The sequence below is a fragment of the Hylobates moloch genome, unplaced genomic scaffold (genome assembly GCF_009828535.3).
Source record: "Hylobates moloch isolate HMO894 unplaced genomic scaffold, HMol_V3 SCAFFOLD_23, whole genome shotgun sequence".
Taxonomy (NCBI): Eukaryota; Metazoa; Chordata; class Mammalia; order Primates; family Hylobatidae; genus Hylobates; species Hylobates moloch.
This window is the reverse complement of record NW_026652298.1, coordinates 39,862,673-39,879,128: the sequence shown is the minus strand read 5'-3', so window position 1 is coordinate 39,879,128 and position 16,456 is coordinate 39,862,673. Positions and strand designations below refer to the sequence as shown.

The window sequence follows — 16,456 nt, the reverse complement described above, 5'->3', positions numbered from 1 at the left end:
AGTAGCTGGGACTACAGGCACATGTCACCACGCCCGGCTAATTTTTATATTTTTAGTAGAGACGGGGTTTCATCATTTTGGTCAGGCTGGTCTCCAATTCCTGACCTCAGGTGATCCCAACCTCCCAAAGTGCTGGGATTACAGGCGTGAGCCACCACGCCCGTCCTAAAATTTTTTTTTGTAGAGCTGGAGCCTGACTATGTAGGCCAGGCTAGTCTCAAATTCCTGGGCTCCAGCAATCCGGGCCACCCAGCCTCCCAAAGTGCTGGGATTACAGGCTTGAGCCACTGTGTCTGACAGCTTTTTTCAAGTGGCAAAATTGCGGTTTCAAGCCCATTTCTGTCTGTTTCTAAAGTCCAAGCTCACTGGCCATGGATCACTTGAGCCCAGGAGGTTGAGGCCTCAGTGAGCTGTGATCGTACCACTGTGTGACAGCCAGAGCAAGACCCGTTCTCAAATAAAGTAAGTAAAGTTCAGGCTCATTTGTACAATATACTGCCTCTTTTCCAGTAGGGTTTAGATCTGGACCAGCCTTCTGGATGGCAGAGGGAGGGAGGTCCTGAGCGTGCCTGGCCCTCAAGGGTAGGGAGGAGGCCCTGTACTGCAGCATCCATCCAAACACGTCCTGTGCTGGGCCCAGCGTAAAGAGGACAGGTTCCGTTCCTGCCTTCCAGAGGCCCGTTCTGGGCAGGCCTGGCGAGACTGCCCTGGGCTGCGAGATGGACGTCACCACGTGCTGCCTTTCACGTTGTCCTTCATGTAGGGATTTAAACAGGGCATTAGGGAAGTGGAGGCAGGACCAGGCTTGTGTGTGTTCCAAATACCAGAGACCGGTTTCCTAATAAGGTGGCCAGATTTAGCAAATACAAATACAACAGGTCCAGTTAAATGCCAATTTCAAATAAGGAGCAGCATTTTAGTATGAGTCTAGCCCATCAATATTTGGGCTATACTTACACTAAGACATGACCCTTTGTTCATCTGAGATTCAAACCAGTTGTCCCGTGTTTCATCTGACAACGCCAGTCCGTGGAGCCCGGCGAGGGTTGACATGACACGCGTGGCCCAGAGGAGCCCCGGGCTGGCTGCCTGGCCGCGCGGGTCGCGCGGACCTCCGAGCGGTCGGCTCAGGCTAGAGCGGCCGCTACCAGGGCCACCGCTCTAGCCGGCGCCTCGCTGAGGCGGAAGTCGCGACGCGCACTTCCGCCGGGCGGGCCCGTTGCTGGGCGGGGCGGTGACGTTGGCCCGGAAGGGGCGGGCCCGCCGGGAGCCAGGCCGCGCGGCGCCGCGCCGGCCTAGAGGGCGCCGGATCCCGGACCATGGCGGCGGCGGGGGGCGCCGAGGGGCGGCGCGCGGCCCTGGAGGCGGTGGCGGCGGCGGCTCCTGAGCGGGGAGGCGGGAGCTGCGTGCTGTGCTGCGGAGACCTGGAGGCCACGGCGCTGGGCCGCTGCGACCACCCGGTGTGCTACCGCTGCTCCACCAAGATGCGGGTGCTGTGCGAGCAGCGCTACTGCGCCGTGTGCCGCGAGGAGCTGCGCCAGGTGCGGGGCGCCAGGGGCGCGGCCCGGGGGCAGCGGGGCTCCCGGCGACCGGATGAGGACTTTGCTTCACTGAGGTCCGGCCGTGGGCCCGGCGGCGCCGGCTTCCGAGAGAGGCCTGGTGGGGCCACCCAGGGCGGGGTCCCGGCCGTGGGGTTGACGGCAGGGCGTTGGGGCTTGGAGGCCGGAGGCGGCCGAGCGGGTTGGAGGAGGGGGCAAGCCCTCTGGGGACAGCCTGGGGACTTCCCCCGTGTTCCGGGGGTTCCTGCCAGGCCTCAGGAAGGGGCCTGATCAGATGGAGAACTCGGTGACCTGCTTGTCTTCGGGAGTTTATTTCTCAGGGGCCTCCATTCGGGTCGAGGAAGCAAGGCAAGGGGGGTTCTGCGGAGGCCATCCGTCCTAGAAGCAGACTCTGGGCATTCTCAGCCCAGCTGCGTTTCTGGGCCCCCATTGGGTGACCCTGAGCAAACTCCTTCCGAGACTGACGTTTTCCTCTGTGGAGTGGAGGTGACACTAGCCTCGGAAGGAGACCTGCCCATCAGAGGGGAAGGCCCCCTCCCGGTTCTTGGCGGGAAGAGAGAACAGTGTTAGGAAGTTTTCCTCCTCGCCGCCGCCCCCTTCGGCGCTCATCTCCACAGTGAATGGGAGACGTTTTTGACTGTACAGACTTGGAAGCCGTGGAGGGGTCAGAGGGTACCATGCAGCGTTCCTCCACCCTCACTGCACTGCCAGCTGCTGGCTGTGGGCACCTGGCTGGAGCCCGTTGGTTTGCTGAGCTTAGAGATTTGTTTGCTTCCAGCATTGTGAAATTCCCCCGGTTTGTTCATAGAAGGCTTTGGCTGGTGACATCTGCCAGGAATCTAAGTTTCCTCTCCCCAGAAGTGATGCAGACCAGTATTGAGGTATAGATTCTTTCTTTTTCCCCTCTTCTTTCTTTTTTATAAGTAGACATTTACATCAAAGGAGCTGAAGAGACGCTGCAATTCTCTGAGCAGTTTGTGGGCATGTACCCTGTGCCCTTTTTGGAAAAAGACATTTGGAGATTCTATAAGTCTGTCATGTGACTGAAGCAGGCTGACCCAGACCCCGGGGAGATCTGGGGTGCAGGAACAGTCACAGAGGACCTTGACCCGTGGCTTCCTCAGGGCGCTTCCTGGCTTTGCCACGGCCTGCCTTGCCGGCCAGTCCTGCGTAGCATGACCTCACTCTCCAACAGCTAGCTTTCCCAGCACACCTGTAGCTTCCTTCCGGAAAGAAGACGCTAAGGAGTTCTTGGCACGTGAGGTCCCGACCCAGGCTGCAGGGCTGATGCAAGACATGAGTGAACATCTGAGTATGCTTACTCTGGCGGCCTCTGCCTGCTCTCATTCCTTGTAGGCCCCACACCCTCCAGGAGCTCTGTGGCCGGGGGCTGTGGACATGAGCTGTCAGCCGGGGTGTGGTTTGGCACTGGGTACCCCCAGCCGGCTTCCTCTAGGGCCTGCCCCGCCTTACTGGGCTGAAGGAGGGGCTCCTGGGAAGTTTGCTGTTTGCTGCTCTCGTCTCCTTTGCATTCATCCTGTTTTCTTCCCGTCTTGAGCCTGCCGCCTCACTCTAGCCTCCTTTTTCCCTTACTGAGTTCGGCACCATCCCCTGAGTATATTCTGTGTCCCATGCGTGCTCAGAAATTCCCACTGCAAGCCGGGCGCGGTGGCTCACGCTTGTAATCCCAGCACTTTGGGAGGCCGAGGCGGGCAGATCACGAGGTCAGGAGATCGAGACCATGGTGAAACCCCGTCTCTACTAAAAATACAAAAAAATTAGCCGGGCGTGGTGGCGGGCTCCTGTAGTCCCAGCTACTCGGAGAGGCTGAGGCAGGAGAATGGCGTGAACCTGGGAGGCGGAGCTTGCAGTGAGCCGAGATTGCGCCACTGCACTCCAGCCTGGGCGACAGAGCGAGACTCCGTCTCAAAAAAAAAAAAAAAGAAATTCCCACTGCAACCCTCAACTCCTGAACCCTGGCGTTGCCTTGGCCTCCCTTATGGGACTAAGGTTTTGCGAAAATTGGGAGGAAAGTGTCCAGGATGCCGTGTGGAATCTGCTGGCTCCGTGTGCTTGTTAGTTCCACACACCTGGACCCAGGCCTTCCCTGTGGAGCCTGCAGCTGCTGCTCAGGCGAGGAGCCGGATGGGCCCGACCCCTGGCAGGTGCTCAGGCGTTCCATGGGAGGTGGAGGTGCTGGTCTCAGCCATGGCTGACAGAGGCCCTGGGGGTGGTGGAGCCCCACGTTCTGGGCCTCTTTTCTGGGCGTGTCTTTCTCCAGGGCCAGTTCCTGCTGTTTGCATCTTGCCCTCCGGCTTGCTCTGGTCCCTGGTGTTACTGCAGGAGTCCTGATGAGGCTGCAGGCCCCCCAGGGCAGCCCACCTGCACCTCACAGGCAGGCAGTGGGAGGGGGCGCAGAGAGCCAGCCCACAGTTACCCAAGGTCCCAGGTCAGGAGGGTGACATGCTGGCTCGGGTCATGCTTTCCTACTCCTACTGTTCGCCCCTCCCCAGCCCGCTCCCGTCCCCTATGGCCCTGGCCCTCTCTGTAAGATGCTCCCTGCTTCTGCTGTCCCCCCACCCCGCTCCTGTCCCCCGTGGCCCTGGCCCTCTCTGTAAGATGCTCCCTGCTGCTGCTGTCCCCATCCGGGCTCCTTGGAGGTCTAGGCTGTCTAGATGGCCCTGGGAGCCATCCCCAGGGTCCCCGTCCCCACGTGTGGGCAGGCCCTCACCGCTGTCCTTTTGTGTGCCCGTGGCATGCTGGAGAGTGTGGAGCAGCAAGGCCCCAGGCAGACACCACACCTGTCCCTGTGGGGGGTCCTGGGGGCCTCCTGTTCCTAAGCAGGCCTCACCCCATTTGCCTCTCACTCTCTTTGGGGTCTAGCCTGGCTGTCTCCAGAGCTTACGTAGAGTGCCCTTCCCCCAATCATTTGCTGCATAGCCCATCCCCAAGCCTCTCCCCATGGGTTCTGTACTTCTGTCCTCAGACATGTGACCCTCTCCCGTTGGGGTGACCTAGACCTGTTGTCTCCCTCTGTAGCCCCAGCCATCTCCCCCCGGCCCCCAGGTCCCACCCCAGGCATCTCCCCCAGGCTCCCAAGTCCCCTCCTCACAGCCCTCTTCCCCTGGCCTCCATGTCCTCTAGGTCCCCTGCTCCCAGCGTGGCTGTGCTGGAACCACCAGGCGGGGAGGGTCTTGCTGCTTGGCTCCTTAGTGGACCGTGCCTGACTCCAGCCTGGCCACCGTGCTGTGGGGCGCAGCCTCGTCCGGCCCCCTCCTCACCCTCAGGGAGGGCGATGTTGGCCATGCCAGGCTGCACTACTGTCCCATTGCCTGCTCCTGAGGTCTGGCGGCCAGTCCTGGTCTCCCTGCCCGTCTGAGGATGGGCAGCCTCAGGCCCCCACCAGCAGGTGGTGTTTCCCGCTCCGGCCCTGGGGCCCCAGATCTGCACGCCCTCCTGCTCCAGTGATTGCGGCTTTGGGCCCAGCTTGCTCGCAGCCATTGTTCTTTCCCAAGCCTCGTCCTCTTCGTGAGCCCACCCGTATCTCCTTTCCCTTGTCTCCTTGCTCCGCTCAGGTTCCCTGCCTGGGTGACCCCTCCCAGCTGTTCAGGAGGGACAAATACCCTGGGGCTTGCTGCCCCTGGTGCTCGGAGCACCTGCCCCAGCTGCTGTGCAGATGGACACCCATCTAGACTCCACATGGGGCATGTGGCCCTCCTGTGCCGGCCCACCCTGAGTCCTTCATCTGGGTGCTGTCAGTGCACCTGGGATCTGCCCGGCCTGGCCCTGCCTCTGCCCAGCTCCCTGCAGCTCCTACACCCCCAGCTGCTCCCTGGCCTTAGAGAGGCTGCCTTGACCCAGTCCGCCACCCCCACCAGTGCCATCCCACATTGGTTTCTCGGGACCTGCGATGTGCTAGCATCGCATGGGGCGTGGGTGCCTCCAGGCGGCAAGGACAGAGGAGTCTCCGTGCTCCTCAGCGGGGCCTGGCCCTGTGCCCGCACACGGGTGGCACTCGGGACGCACGAGTGGAGGTTGGCTGCATGTTAGGGGTGCCTGGGATGCCCTTGTGCGTGCAGTCTGAGTCGCCGCCACCCAGGGTGGATGAGAGCGTGCGGCTGAAAGGAGGGGTGCCAAAGGGGGGAGTTGGGAGTGGGGACGCCCCTGGCACGGGTTTCCGCTGGGGAAGGAAGTTGTTTCTCCTCGGAGTCTGATGGGCTTGGGTGCTTTCTGGCAGCCTTGGGGGCCTCCCTCACAGGCTACTGGCCTGGCCGCCTCACAGGCAGACACTGGCTTCCTCGCCCGCCTGCCTGTGCTGCTTCGGGAGCTGTGGTGGGGGAATGGCCCTGTCTGGTTCCCGGGAGTGCCGGTACTCAGCTCCTCGAGGAGGCTTGCGCTCTGGGTCCCAGCAGCACCCTGAGTGGCTCCACAGATTGCGCCTGTGAGGGTCGGGCTGGAGAGGCTCCTTTGGGAGTGACTGGAAGGCAGGGCTGGGTGCCAACTGCCACAAGGGCAGCTGCTGTGAAAAGAGGCTGCACAAGGCCCAGGGCCGTTCCCCGTGTTTGGGGTGTGCAGAGAGGCTGCTCTGGAGGAGGGGAGCCAGGGGACAGGTCAGGGTGGTGTGGCCCGCAGTGACTGGCAGCCTTTGTAATGGGGCTCTGGGTGGGGCTGCGACTCCCATCTGAAGACGTCGTGCGTGGGAGGCAGCTGTGATGAAGTGCCCATCTGAGCCCAGCGTGTGACGGGGACGCAGAGGCGGCCAAGTTCATCCTGCCCAGCCTTGCTTGATGTGACGAGGGGAGGAAAGGCCTGGGCTGCTGCTCCTGCAGCCTGCACTGCCCACCCCGCCCTCGTGGAACCGGCTCCTGTCGGTGGGGTGGGGGCGCCCTCCTCGCAGTGCAGCAGCCTGTCCTGGCAGAAGAGGAGGCTGAGCTCTCCTGGTGCTCCTGACCCTCCTGGGGAGCCAGATTTAGCCATCTGCTCTGGGGGACAGAGACCACCCCAGGGCCCCTGAGCACGTGTGGGACTGGCTCTCCCTGCCAAGCCTCAGGTTTCCCAGCTTCACGGCCGTTCCAGCCCGACATTCTCTTTGCCTAAGGCTAAACTTAACATGACCTTGGCGTGACCCTTGCCAAGGTGAGGACGTCCCTCTGCCCTGGATGTGCCCTTGAGGCCTTGAGCTGCTCTAAGGGCCCAGAGCCGAGGCAAGTGACCAGTGCCAGGCTTGGGACAGTGATGGAGCCAGAAGGGGGCTTGACCAACCCAAGGGTTGGGTGGCACCAATCTCTGCTGGCGTGGGGGCAGCGAGGGTCCTCGCCAGCAGAGCTTCGTGAAGCAGGGGTGCTGAGCTGAGCAGGGATGGCGGGGCCGTCTGTGGAGGCACAAGGCAGACAAGGGCAAGTCCTTTGGCAGCCTGTTTTGCAGGTGCCAGAGACTCCTGGGAAGGGGCCCACGCAGAGGCTCTGCAGCGCCTGCTGAGTATGCACGGAGCTGAGGTGGCCGGCTTGAGTCTCCGGCCGTGGAGGCGCCATGGAAACGTGGGGGCGGGGGCGCCGGACAGGGTAGCTGGGCCTTGTCACCTGATGTGTCCCTGGCTGGCGGCCACTGGTATTCCCTTAGCAGCTGCTTGGAACACGTTTCTTCTCTGTCCTGGAAAGCTCCGCAGAGCGACAGCTGCTCTGTTCCCCCGCAGGGTGGAGCCACGGGTGAGGGCCCGGGCCGGTGGGGCGTGGCCGCTTCGGGATCGGCCTGGCCGCCCCCTGGTGGAGAGGCCGGGCATTGTGTCTCTGTCCTCTGCCGCTGGCCCTAGGCAAGCGGGTTGGGGTGAGGAGGGGAGGCCTAGGCCAGGGTGTCAGGGGCTGCTGCCTGCTGGGGCCTCCCAGGAGGACCCTTTATGCCTCACTCAGAGGGGCCGTGAGGGCTCCCTTGCCTCTGAGCCTCTGTTGCATCCCAGGTGGGGGTCCCATCCCAGTCCTGCTCACCACCCCTCTGGTTTTTGGCTCTAGGTGGTCTTTGGGAAGAAGCTTCCTGCCTTTGCCACCATCCCCATCCACCAGCTGCAGCATGAGAAGAAATATGATATCTATTTTGCAGATGGAAAGGTGTATGCATTGTATAGGTGAGCAGGGCCTCTCCCTGGGTCCTGGCCTCCCTGTGGTGTGGCCCTTCACGTCCCACTCTCCTCACAACCGGAGGCACTTCGGGGGCCACGTGGTGCACCAATGCTGGGGCCAGGCGCCTGGGGTTCCGTCCTGTGACTGGGGACGCTTACCAGGCCCTCCTGGGGGTAGAGCTGGTGGTTGCACTGGGGAAAGGCACGCCCAGGTGGCGCAGCGCCTGCCTCAGGGGCACACGAGCTTCTGTGAGCCAGGCCCGTGGCCTGAAAATCCTATAGAGGGTACAGTTGTCCCGGGGCTGGTCTCTCACGGCAGGGGCAGCTCATGGGCTCAGGGCTAGAGCCAGACTTCTGACCCAGGCCGTGTGCAGACTCCACCCCACCCATGGCCTTGCATCTGTCCTGGGTCACGGGCCGGGGCCTGGTGAGTGGCCCCGCTCCTGGCGGTGACACTGAATGTCCTGGGGCCGCGGGCGGCTCTCGGTGTCTTCCTAGGCAGCTGCTGCAGCACGAGTGCCCGCGGTGCCCCGAGCTGCCGCCTTTCAGCCTCTTCGGGGACCTGGAGCAGCACATGCGGAGGCAGCATGAGCTCTTCTGCTGCCGGCTGTGCCTCCAGCACCTCCAGGTGTGCCCCCCGGAGACCCCGGAGAGAGCCTAGGCGGTGGGTGGTGCAAGGGATGCAGCCACACGGCTGGGAGGGGCTGGTCCACCTGCTGCTTCTGGCTCTGGATGGCCCCCTGAGGGTCAGGCTGCACGTGGCAGGGAGGCCTCTGGCGGCTGGCGGGGCCCTCTCCTGCCCCTTGCTGCTCTGCCACTGGCCTGTGGGAAGAGGCAGGAGGCCTGGGGTCCCCAGCCTGTGCCCAGCCCCCTGTGCCTTGTAGATCTTCACATATGAGCGCAAGTGGTACTCGCGCAAGGACCTGGCCCGGCATCGCATGCAGGGTGACCCCGATGACACATCGCACCGTGGCCACCCGCTCTGCAAGTTCTGTGACGAGCGCTACCTGGACAATGATGAGCTGCTTAAGCACCTGCGCCGCGACCACTACTTCTGCCACTTCTGCGACTCGGACGGGGCCCAGGACTACTACAGGTGGGCCGGGCAGCAGACAGACAGATGACCCTCCCTCCCGCAGGGCGTGGGGCTAACCGGGCTGCAGCCCGCCTACCGACACCCCATCTCCTGCCAGCGACTATGCCTACCTGCGTGAGCACTTCCGGGAGAAGCACTTTCTGTGTGAGGAGGGCCGCTGCAGCACGGAGCAGTTCACCCACGCCTTCCGCACCGAGATCGACCTCAAGGCCCACAGGACGGCCTGCCACAGTCGCAGCCGCGCCGAGGCGCGCCAGAACCGCCACATCGACCTGCAGTTCAGCTACGCGCCACGGCACTCGCGCCGGAACGAGGGTGAGCAGGCGCCTGGCCTGGATGCCCCCAGGTGGGGCCACATGACCATGCCCTGCTCTGGAGCCTCAGACCGAGCTGTGGGTGCAGGAACTGACCTCCCACCCTCCGGCCAGGCTGGAGCGTCTGAGCACCCCTTGTGTGCCAGGAGCTCTTGTTCCCTCAGGGTCTCAGATCTGCTGCCCTGGGTGCCCGGGGCCCTTCCCTGGACCAGGAGGCTTTTACTGAGCATCTGCTGTGGACAGATCCCACCTGGGGCTCGGGGACCCTCCTCTCCCTTCCCACGGCTCCTTGGCTTGGCACCCAGGTCATAGAGGCCCGTGGCTGGCGTGGACCCCGCAAGGCTCCCGTGCCATCCCCGGGCGCGTGCACTGTGGGTAGGAAAGCCTCTGCTGTCCAGGTCTGGGCATTGGCCGGGTGTGGCCTGTTCCTCCTATTGTCGTCCCGGGGTCCCGGGAAGTGACAGGCTGTCTGCTGGCCGCAGGGGTCGTTGGTGGCGAAGACTACGAGGAGGTGGACAGGTACAGTCGCCAGGGCCGAGTGGCCCGGGCTGGCACTCGCGGAGCCCCGCAGAGCCGCCGAGGAAGCTGGAGGTACAAAAGGTGGGGGGCCTTGCGTGCCGCTGACGTTTTCCTGTGGTGACCGTGGCCAGGGGCCAAGCTGGGAGTAGGGATGGGGTCAGGGATTTTGGCCAGAGTTTCTGGGGTCCTGAGTAGGAGTAGGGTGTGTTCAGTGTCCTTGGTGAGCAGAAATTTCTTCCTCTTTCTTCCAGTTCTAGCCACAGCCACAGATCTTAGGGTTGGGGTGGGTGAAAGGGGTCTGTGTCAATTGGGCGGTCACCGCAGCTGTGTGAGGAAGCACCGGCCCGGCAGTCCTGCCGGGCAGAGGCGTCAGACCCCAGATAATCGCCCCACACACTGGGCCCAGGCACTGCCCGCCTGAGGCATTCGTCTCGGGCTGTGCTCAGCCTGAAGGCTGGCCTCCTTGTCCCAGGGAAGAGGAGGACCGAGAAGTAGCAGCTGCTGTCCGGGCCTCCGTGGCCGCACAGCAGCAGGAGGAGGCTCGCAGGAGTGAGGACCAGGAGGAAGGCGGCCGGCCCAAGAAGGAGGAGGCAGCGGTGCGGGGTCCTGAGGAGCCCCGTGGCCCCCGGCGCTCACCCCGGACTCAGGGCGAAGGCCCAGGTGAGTCAGCCCTACCTGGTGGCAGCTCCGCCCAGGCTAGGAGGTTAGTGGCCAGCTCTTTTTTTTTTTTTTTTTTTTTTGTGAGACAGTCTTGCCCTGTCACCTAGGCTGGAGTGCAGTGGCACGATCTCGGCTCACTGCAATCTCTGCCTCCCAGGTTCATGTGATTCTCCTGCCTCAGCCTCCCGAGTAGCTGGGATTACAGGCGCCTGCCCCCACGCCTGGCTAATTTTTCTATTTTTAGTAGAGATGGGGTTTTACCATGTTGGCCAGGCTGGTCTCAAACTCCTGACCTCAGGTGATCCGCCCACCTCAGCCTCCCAGAATGCTGGGATTATAGGTGTGAGCCACCATGCCCAGCTTAGTGGCCAGCTCTTGACAGGCACGGTGCCTGGGACGCTCCAGGCCTTCACCGGGGATGTTGAAGAGCACCCTGCACTCCCAGTCCCCAGAGGGCCTGTCCCCACTCCCTGACCTGACCTGGGGGCCTTGTGTTCTTCCTAGGCCCCAAGGAAACCTCTGCAAATGGTCCTGTAAGCCAAGAAGCCTTCTCGGTGACAGGCGCAGCCACCCCAGGGTGTGTGGGGGTGCCAGGGTGAGGGTATGGGTGCCCAGGGGTGAATGGTGCATGGTGGGCGGGTGCGGGCAGCCACAGGTGGGTGCCGGGAGGGCAGGTGTGGAGCCACGGGGCCTGATAGCTGTTGACCAGCTGTGCTTCCCTGCTCCCAGTACCCTCCCACCACCCAGCCCGAAGCTCAAGGATGAAGACTTCCCCAGCCTCTCTGCCTCCACTTCCTCCTCCTGCTGCACTGCAGCAACCCCGGGCCCTGTGGGGTTGGCGCTGCCGTACGCCATCCCTGCCAGAGGCAGGAGTGCCTTCCAGGAGGAGGACTTCCCCGCCCTGGTGTCCTCGGTGCCCAAGCCTGGCACCACCCCCACCAGCCTCGTCTCTGCCTGGAACAGCAGCAGTAGCAGCAAGAAGGTAGCACAGCCCCCACCCTCGGCACAGGCTACCGGCAGCGGCCAGCCCACCAGGAAGGCTGGGAAGGGGAGCAGGGGCAGCAGAAAGGGCGGCCCGCCCCTCACACAGGAGGAGGAGGGCGGCAGTCCGGCTGTGCAGGAGCTTCTAAGCACACGCCCCACGGGCTCCGTCTCCTCCACACTGGGGCCGGCCTCCATCCAGCCCTCTAAGGTTGGCAAGAAGAAAAAAGTGGGCTCGGAGAAGCCGGGCACCACATTGCCACAGCCCCCGCCCACTACCTGTCCCCCAGGGGCTTTGCAGGCCCCGGAAGCTCCTGCCAGCAGAGCCGAGGGGCCAGTTGCCGTCATTGTTAATGGACACACAGAGGGCCCGGCCCCGGCTCGGAGTGCCCCCAAGGAACCCCCAGGGCTCCCAAGGCCCCTGGGGTCCTTCCCCTGCCCCACGCCACAGGAGGACTTCCCAGCGCTCGGCGGCCCCTGCCCGCCCCGGATGCCGCCGCCCCCAGGTACGTGTGCTGCCTCAGGCCTGCTCTCTAGGTGTCAGGAGGGGCCGGGGTCAGGTGGAGCCACAGGCACAGTCTCATCTGGGTGGTGGGGACCCCTGTGTGCTGCCATCGGCCAACCACATGACCTCCAGCCTCCCCTTAACTGCCCTGCCTTCCTTGCCTCTGTGAGGCCGGCCCTCACGGCGCCTGCCGGGTCTGAGGGTGCATGAGCTTATGTGGGCTGGGCCTGCCACACCAGAAGCAATGGTGTGGGTGCTGGCCCTGCACCTGCCCTGCAGGGAAGGGGTGGCTGTGGACAGAAGCTGGCCCTGGAGGCCAGGCAGCCTGCAGTCAGCGAGGGTCCTCTCTGGGTCTTGTCCTGCCACCCCTCAGGCTTCAGCGCTGTGGTGCTCCTGAAGGGCACGCCTCCCCCACCCCCGCCGGGCCTGGTGCCCCCAGTCAGCAAGCCGCCCCCCGGCTTCTCTGGCCTTCTGCCTAGCCCCCACCCGACCTGCGTCCCCAGCCCCGCCACCACCACCACCACCACAAAAGCGTAAGTGTGGGTGGGCTGCCTGGCGTCCACCAGGGGTGGAGGAAGGGTATCCTCCCCTTGGGCCACTCTAAAGGCTGAAGCCTCCACCTCCTCTTTACCTTCTGACCCCCAGACCCAGGCCGCCGCCTGCCCCGCGGGCCTACCTAGTCCCCGAGAACTTCCGGGAGAGGAACCTTCAGCTCATCCAGTCCATCAGGGACTTCCTGCAGAGCGACGAGGCCCGCTTCAGCGAGTTCAAGAGCCACTCAGGGGAGTTCAGACAGGTCAGGCGGGCCCGGGGAGTCCAGATGGGTCAGGCGGGCCCAGGGCGGGGTGGCCAGCCCGTCTTCATCCAGGGCCCGGGCCAGAGGGGATGACTGAGTCCGGCTCTCTGGCGGCAGGGCCTGATTTCCGCAGCCCAGTATTACAAGAGTTGTCGGGACCTGCTGGGGGAGAATTTCCAGAAGGTCTTTAATGAGCTGCTGGTCCTGCTGCCCGACACGGCCAAGCAGCAGGAGCTCCTGTCTGCACACACGGACTTCTGCAACCGCGAGAAGCCTGTCAGCACCAAGTCCAGGAAGAACAAGAAGAGCGCGTGGCAGGCCACCACGCAGCAGGCGGGCCTGGACTGCCGTGTGTGCCCCACCTGCCAGCAGGTGCTCGCGTATGGCGACGCCAGCAGCCACCAGGCGCTGCATGCTGCCCGGGACGACGACTTCCCCTCCCTGCAAGCCATCGCCAGGATCATCACGTAGCTCCCGCCAGCGTGGCCAGAGCTGTCACACCATGAACATCCTTCCTCCTTCCTCTCTGGGCTGCCAGGCAGCCAGGTAAGGCCCAGTGATGCCACCTGGCCTCCCCACCAGGAAGTCACCAGGACGGTCCACCCACCCTGTTGGCACACTCAGGCGGGAGTCCACCCCTGACTCGGTGGGCCAGTCTCGGTTTGCATTCTTGTGCTTTTGGGAGGTGTCAGGGGAGGGAAGGGCTGGGATGCTGGGACCTGTTGTTGCTGGCAAAGCCAGAGGTCACAGTGGCCTCATCTGGGCCCTCCCGAAGCTGAGGGCTGCAGCCCCTGCGGCCTCAGAGCTGAAAGCTGCAGCGCCACTGGTGCCAGAGTCAGATGTCACAGATGTGTGTTGTGTAAACAGTTGGCTGTTTTGTGCTTCAAGAATGTTCAGGATTAAAAGCAGACAAGAAATTGTGCTACTTGAAGTTGAATCGTTTTATGAGACAAGCTGAATCTGGGATCTCAAATTGCCTCTGACCTTTTATAAGACAGTTTATCTTCAAATAAATTTATTTTGCAATACCACGCATAGCTGGTGTTCTGAGCTTCTCTGTCTTCTGAGTACACCCTGAAGCCAAATTTAGAAACAGGGTGGTGGGGACATCTGAAATACTGCAGCAAAATAATTTGAGTGTAATTATCTGGATCTAGGGTTTTTGGAGGGAGACCAGACACATACGGTAATCACTTCTTTCTGCTTCCAGCACATGTAAAAGCTCTAAACACAGCCACATTCAAATAAGGCCAAGAATATGTCCTCAGATCGGAGAAAGTAGGGCTATTTCTCTAAAGTAAGCAGAAGGGGGCTACCATGGTGATGAAGAGCCAAAGTCAGTGGCTGCAGAGGGGCTGGGTCAGCCATGCGGTGGCATTGGCACTGCCCCCCTGAAGCTGAGGACTTGGACAGTGGGACTCAAGTACTTGTGTCCCCTGGGTGATGGCCGTGCTGGGGCCGGCTAGGAGATGAGAGGCTGGGTAGGGGCCACCTGCATTCCCCCCACACCAGAGGTGCCTCACAGCTGATACCCACTTGGCAGGGGATGGTAGGTTTCTAAGCAAGACCAGCCCCGCAGAAGAGTAGAGCACTCTGGGGGAACGGGCTGTTTCCTTAAGGGTATTGGAAAGAACTTCTCTTTCTGGGTCTGGCCCTGTTGCCCAGGCTGGAGTGTAGTGGTGTGATCTCAGCTCAGTCCAGTCGACCTGAGGCTCAGGTGATCCACCTCAGCCTCCTGAGTAGCTGGAACTACAGGTGTGCGCCACCACGCCCAGCTAACACTTTTTGTAGAGAAGAGGTCTTGCTATGTTGCCGAGGCTGGCCTTGACCTCCTGGGCTCAAACATTCCTCCTGCCTCGGCCTCCCAAAGTGCTGGGTTACAGGAATGAGCGAGCCACTGTTTGTTAGGCAAAAAATGACTTTTTTGAGATGGAGTTTTGCTCGTTACCCAGGCTGGAGTGCAATAGCGTGATCTCGGCTCACCACAAGCTCCGCCTCCTAGGTTCAAGCGATTCTCCTGTCTCAGCCTCCCGAGTGGCTGGGATTACAGGCATATGCCACCATGCCTGGCTAATTTTTTGTACTTCTTTTAGTAGAGATGGGGTTTCTCCATGTTGGTCAGGCTGGTCTCAAACTCCCGACCTCAGGTGATCTGCCCACCTCAGCCTCCCAAAGTGTTGGGATTACAGGCATGAGCCACCGCCCCTGGCTAAAAAAATGACTTCTTAAGGAGCAAGGACTAGAGGAATATGAGGCAACACTTAAGTGGCGGTTGCTGTGACATGCACTGCTGCAAGCTCCACACGCCTCACCACAGTAATCGTCACCCTCCCACGCCGTAAGAACCACGATGACCCTTTTACAGAAGGAGAACCTGAGGCACAGGTTGAGAGACTTACCCAGGGTGACTGAGCTAGAAAGTGGCAAAGCCAGCATTTTGGCTCCAGAGATGGTTCTTAGCTGTGCTTCACTCAACCAGGAGGTTATGAAAAAAAGCCAGTCAGAAATCCTAGGAATGAGTTTGGGTGCAGTTGCTCACGCCTGTAATCCCAGCACTTTGGGAGGCTGAGGCAGGTGGATAACCTGATGTCAAGAGTTCGAGACCAGCCTGGCCAACATGGTGAAACCCCATCTCTACTAAAAATACAAAAAATTAGCCAGGCGTAGTGGTGCACGCCTGTAATCCCAGCTGCTTGGGAGGCTGAGACACAAGAATTACTTGAGCCTGGGAGGTGGAGGTTGCAGTGAGCTGAGATCTCACCACTGCACTCCAGTCTGGGTGACAGAGTGAGACTCTGTCTCAAAAATCCTAGGAATGGCCGGGCGCAGTGGCTCACCCTTGTAATCCCAGCACTTTGGCAGGCCGAGGCGGGCGGATCACGAGGTCAGGAGATCGAGACCATGGTGAAACCCCGTCTCTACTAAAAATACAAAAAAAATTAGCCGGGCGTGGTGGCGGGCGCCTGTAGTCCCAGCTACTCGGAGAGGCTGAGGCAGGAGAATGGCGTGAACCCAGGAGGCGGAGCTTGCAGTGAGCCGAGACTGCACCACTGCACTCCAGTCTGGGTGACAGAGTGAGACTCCGTCTCAAAAAAAAAAAAAAAAAAAAAAAAGAAATTCTTATCTAGACAAGGATTTACAGAAAAGAACCCTACAAATCATTACCAACAAGATAACTTATAAACAATGCAAATGGTACCATTGGCATCACTCTCATCAGCGTTATAGAATGCTAGGACATAAGAGTGAAACCATCAGGGTTGGACGCGGTGGCTTATGCCTGAAATCCCAGCATTTTAGGAGATGAAGATGGGAGGATCACTTGAGCTCAGGAGTTCAAGACCAGCCCAAGCAATATAAGGAGACTCCATCTCTACGAAAAACTTTAAAATTAGCTGGGCATGGTGGCACATGCCTGTGGTGCTAGCTACTCAAGAGGCTGAGCAGGGAGGATCACATGAGCCCAGGAGCTGGACATTGCAGCCAGTAAGAGGTTAAAGGAAGCCAAGATTTCGCCACTGCACTCTAGCCTAGGCATCTGTTTATTTATTTATTTATTTTTCCCTCAAAAAACAAAAAACCAGGTTCACTCTGGGCCGGGTGTGGTGGCTCACGCCTGTAATCCCAGCACTTTGGGAGGCCAAGGTGGGCGGATCACCTGAGGTCGGGAGCCTGACCAACATGGAGAAACCCCATCTCTACTAAAAATACAAAATTACCTGGGCATGGTGGTGCATGCCTGTAATCCCAGCTACTTGGGAGGCTGAGGCAGGAGAATCACTTGAACCTGGGAGGCAGAGGTTGCGGTGAGCCGAGATCACGCCATTGCACTCCAGCCTGGGCAATAAGAGTGAAACTCCGTCTTAAAACAACAACAACAAAAAAACAAACAGGCTGGGCGCTGTGGCTTATGC

The 16,456-nt window shown here is 61.1% G+C and overlaps 1 protein-coding gene across 3 annotated transcripts; it reads left to right on the top strand.

Moving 5' to 3' along the window:
* The first annotated feature begins 1,247 nt into the window (after positions 1-1,247).
* ZNF598 (zinc finger protein 598, E3 ubiquitin ligase) lies at positions 1,248-13,577 on the top strand. 3 transcript variants are annotated; one of them, XM_032145320.2, is made up of 12 exons: positions 1,248-1,541; positions 7,565-7,677; positions 8,170-8,299; positions 8,556-8,767; positions 8,865-9,082; positions 9,564-9,681; positions 10,073-10,260; positions 10,765-10,837; positions 10,990-11,747; positions 12,120-12,279; positions 12,392-12,542; positions 12,660-13,577. In XM_032145320.2, exons 1-12 carry the CDS (start codon positions 1,320-1,322, stop codon positions 13,011-13,013), a joined length of 2,697 nt encoding a protein of 898 aa, XP_032001211.1. In that variant the 5' UTR covers positions 1,248-1,319; the 3' UTR covers positions 13,014-13,577. The 3 variants fall into 3 exon arrangements, with proteins under 3 accessions (XP_032001211.1, XP_032001212.1, XP_058290032.1); XM_032145321.2 differs by having other exon boundaries at positions 1,263-1,541; positions 9,564-9,672; XM_058434049.1 differs by lacking the exon at positions 1,248-1,541 and adding an exon at positions 3,502-6,695.
* Positions 13,578-16,456: the final 2,879 nt, after the last annotated feature.